The sequence below is a fragment of the Wyeomyia smithii genome, chromosome 3 (genome assembly GCF_029784165.1).
Source record: "Wyeomyia smithii strain HCP4-BCI-WySm-NY-G18 chromosome 3, ASM2978416v1, whole genome shotgun sequence".
Classification (NCBI taxonomy): Eukaryota; Metazoa; Arthropoda; class Insecta; order Diptera; family Culicidae; genus Wyeomyia; species Wyeomyia smithii.
In genome coordinates, this window is record NC_073696.1 from 234,285,078 (window position 1) to 234,289,018 (window position 3,941).

A 3,941-nucleotide genomic window follows, 5' to 3' on the forward strand; every position below is an offset into this window, starting at 1 on the left:
GTCCCGCCGAGGGAACCGCACCGAGACCGGCGACGACGTTATGGTGATGGGAAAAAATGCACCGTCGAAAGCGAAAGAAAGCATAACCGAATCATCGTTAAGCGGCGAGCGAATTGAATGCACAAATCCCGCAATATATTTTTTCCGGTTCTTTTGCATGCTGGGAACGTGCGCCAGTTTTTTCTCCCCCCGTTGCTGTGAGTTTTGAAGACACTTGCATTTTAATTCAAATTAGGCATGCAATACAGTTGGAAACTCACGGGCCGAGAGTGGTATGATTTCGGATATTCATGTAGCAGAGCTTGAAAAACCGCCAGAGGTTAATCGGTTCGCACCGTGTCTCCGCGAAGGCGAAGGGCGGGAGATACAAGCTTACCAGGGCAGGGGTATTTAAGTCGAATAATTTTATTTCTTACTTTTTTCCGCAATACAATACACGATTGTTAATTGTTGTTTTGTTTCAGATGTGTTTCATTTCGCATGAAAATACATTCCGTTAAAAACTGTCCCTTATTTTTAACTGCAAATTGTTGGATTGTGAAACATAAATACAGAATTAAGTGGCAACTTTTCTCCTTGAAAGCAAGAAAACTATTCGTTCAAAAAATAGAGTCTGATCCTTTAAAAAACGATCCCTTACAGTGTTCTACGACCTAATAGAAATGTTCATTCCATAAAATTTTTGAGAAAATAAAATTAATTTCGTGGTGTTAGTTGTTGGTAAAAAGCAATCGATTTCCATCGAATAGTTTAAAAACACGAACGGACTACCATTGCAAACAAAACCGAAAAAGCTCACTGTGGGATTATTATAGCAAATGGAAAAAAATATCAAACAGAATTCAAAATAAAACAAAAAGCTGTTTAGGTTTTCTCCTCCTTCTCCTTATTGTAGCGTTCGAGTTCCTTCAGAAATTGGGCCTTCGGTTTCATCACGTTCGGCCGATCGCCACGGCAGTTGGGGCAGAACCACTTACCCTTCGGTTTGGACATCAGCGCGACGCAGCTAAAGTGGAACCATTCGATCGGGCACAGATCATTATCACAGAGGATCATCTCGCCGAAGGAGATCTGATAAAGATAGAAAAAAACATGACAATTATTAACTGACAATAGGGTCGCGAATGGATCTTGCGCTCTTAGTTAGTATGAATGCGGCAGTATGCGTGTACTTTTTTTGTCTAACATCGGTTATTGGATTACATCGCATTGTATGGATCAAAACCAAAACAAGAGCTTTCTAATTGAACAATAATTATTTTCTTTCTAGTTTGGTTTTCATAACTCCTTTGCCTTACCCACTGGTTTGCTGATTTTTAAATTACTGAGCTTTCTTCTATTTGATGTTTTGTAGTTGATATTGTTCTTTATATTCTCAGTTGTAGAAATCATTAACCCGATTTCGGTTTAATTTTTCATTCTTCGCGTTTCGATATGAAACTTCACAATTTTCTTCTATTTATTTCTCGGATTTTTTCTCAGTTTTCAAAATAACTAATGTTATAAATATATCTCTGAATTTTCAAGTTGTCGATTGTCTGGATTTGTTTTCCCGGACCTTTAAATTTTCGCTTTTTTCTGATTTTTGTAATTTCATGATCGATTAAACATTCCAAGCTCAAAAATGTTAGCCAACTTGTTTCCCTTATTTTCAACAAACAGATTTACAAATTCATTGTCTGATCTTTGTATTTTAAATTTAACTTTTTTTAATTTATCACCGATTAGTCTATTCCTTGACTGTAAAACTTTCAAATGTTTGAGTTCCTCTTTCTATTTATATCTATCAAAAACTACATTTTTTATGGATTCTCTTGTTTTCTGTTTTTTTCTCAAATTTTAATGATGCTGTTTTTCAATTTACTAACTACAAATTTAGTTTTCGTATTTTCCAATCTATTATTTTTTTTTCAATTAAATTCTGAATTTCTGAAATTCTATTTTCTTATCGTTAAATTATCTTTTTGACGGATTTTGTATGTTCATCTGGTTATATAACATTTTAGCCTCGTGTTTTCTGGATTTGTAATTTAATTATAGTTAAAGTAAAGTTCCTGAAGTTTACTAAATTTGGTTTCATGGTTTTATGGGAATAAAACATCTGTCGTATCCAGTAGCAAAAAATCTGCCTGGCTGCTGATTTAAAGGTAAAACAGTAGAAAATGCAACTCACCTGATCACACAAACAATACGTCGGCTCATCAGGATCGATGGTTTCTTCTGGTGGCGGGGTATCCTCACGAGCTTCCCGTGCCTGGCCCCGTCCGGTCCTTCGTTTCTTCTTTTTCCCCGATCCTGTTCCACCTTTTTTGCCCTGTCCGCCACCACCTCCACCACCACTGTTTCCACCACCAGTGCCGGACGCTTGCCCAGAGTTTCCTTTGCCACTCGAAACTCCTCCGGCACCGCTACCGGACGCTTGATTCGTTCCTGCACTACCACCAGCCTCCAGCTTGATATTGCTAGTGTCAATCGGGTCAATGTCCATTTGCCCGTGAGCGCCGGAGCTGGAATTCGGAGTGCTGGAACCATTCGCACTGCCACTATTCTGATCGTTCCTCGTTCGTCGAGCTCGCTTTGAACCACGCTCTGCAGCTCCAGCGTTTGTACTTGCATTACCACCGCTAGCACCCGTTCCTGTGCCACCACCATTTCCACCACTTCCAACTGCACTTCCTACCGAAACGCCGCCATTACTGGCGTTACTGTTGACACCACTATTGCCAGTGTAATTCCCATTGCCGGAACCAGCACCCGTTCCGTTGCCATTGTTAGAACCGCCCACGTTTGCACTCTGCCCGTTACCGGAGTTCACAACATAAGCTGCTGGTGATGAGATAACATTGTTTGGCGAACATGCTGAGCTCGGACTGGTTGATCGAATTTCCTTTTGTTGACCCTCGGTTAGTTTTTCCTCTCGGTTGTAATCCAATCTAAAACAAATTTATCTACTCAAAGTACCACTCCAAACATAATTTTTGAAAATAATTTACCTGGAAAAGAAATCGCTGCCCAAATTCTTGAAATCTTGATCCAGCTGACGCGTCTTGTGGTCAATTAAATCCTGCAACTGTTGCACAATTTGCAGTTTTTCATCACCCAGCTCCTGAGCCGCAATCAAGCCCTGCTGAATTCGAACCATGACTCTCTTGGAAGCGTTACTCGGTTCCGTCGTAGAAGGTTGGGAAGAGTCACTCCCAGCACCACCTCCTCCGCTACCAGCGCCACCGTTCAGCTGCCCCGAGGAGGACCCATTCATGCTGCTCCACTGGTCATAATAAACACTAACATCTCGCAGATGGTTCCGATATAACACATCAATCTCCCGTATCCGGGACAGGTGTCTTTGTACATCGTCGGGCAAGTTTTCGACAGAATCCAAATAATTTTCTACGTAGGTGGCCGAATGAAGCGCTTCCACGGTTACCTGGCTTATCATTTTGGAACCGAGGCAATCATTCGATTTTCGTTCAACTCAAGATTACGCCGCTGCGCGAAAGTTTGCCACTTTCACTGAGCACGAGCACAGAAAAATTACTTTTTTCCGATGATTTTCCACTAAAAACAACTTGTCAACCGTACTGAACGCAGGTACAGAAAACGTATTTTTCTCACAATTCCGTTTTCTTGCTATTTTCTTTGCGTTCCCTTTTTCTACGCTCGCATTTTTTCTGTGTGGTGGCTTTGCGATGTCACGCACACATTTGCGTCAATGAATTGTCATAATATTGTTTGATTACGTTATACACGCTCTCGCTAAACCAGGAAGACACTGTATTGAAAATAACTCATGAAAAATTCTCATATCCCCGCAAGTAGGGTGTTTTAGGGGTATGTATATTATATTTTCTTTTGATAAGGAATGTCAAAAGATATATATATATATATATATATATATATATATATATATATATATAAATATAAATATATATATATATATA

At 39.9% G+C, this 3,941-nt stretch overlaps 1 protein-coding gene across 1 annotated transcript; it reads right to left on the reverse strand.

The window, feature by feature from the left end:
* Positions 1–387: 387 nt before the first annotated feature.
* Positions 388–3,677, reverse strand: LOC129726791 (inhibitor of growth protein 3). The gene is made up of 3 exons (XM_055683887.1): positions 2,994–3,677; positions 2,174–2,933; positions 388–1,071 (listed from the first exon to the last, which is right to left on the reverse strand). The coding sequence occupies exons 1-3, from the start codon at positions 3,437–3,439 to the stop codon at positions 865–867; spliced, it is 1,413 nt and encodes a 470-aa protein (XP_055539862.1). The 5' UTR covers positions 3,440–3,677; the 3' UTR covers positions 388–864.
* Positions 3,678–3,941: the final 264 nt, after the last annotated feature.

What these genes read in the sequence shown, in the direction of transcription:
- LOC129726791 (XM_055683887.1), bottom strand. Translation starts at nt 3,439, where the DNA reads ATGATAAGCCAGGTAACCGTGGAAGCGCTTCATTCGGCCACCTACGTA. An exon ending in GGCAGCGATTTCTTTTCCAG is followed by an intron (nt 2,934 to 2,993) that starts GTAAATTATTTT and finishes AATTTGTTTTAG; the next exon opens with ATTGGATTACAACCGAGAGG. An exon ending in CGTATTGTTTGTGTGATCAG is followed by an intron (nt 1,072 to 2,173) that starts GTGAGTTGCATT and finishes TATCTTTATCAG; the next exon opens with ATCTCCTTCGGCGAGATGAT.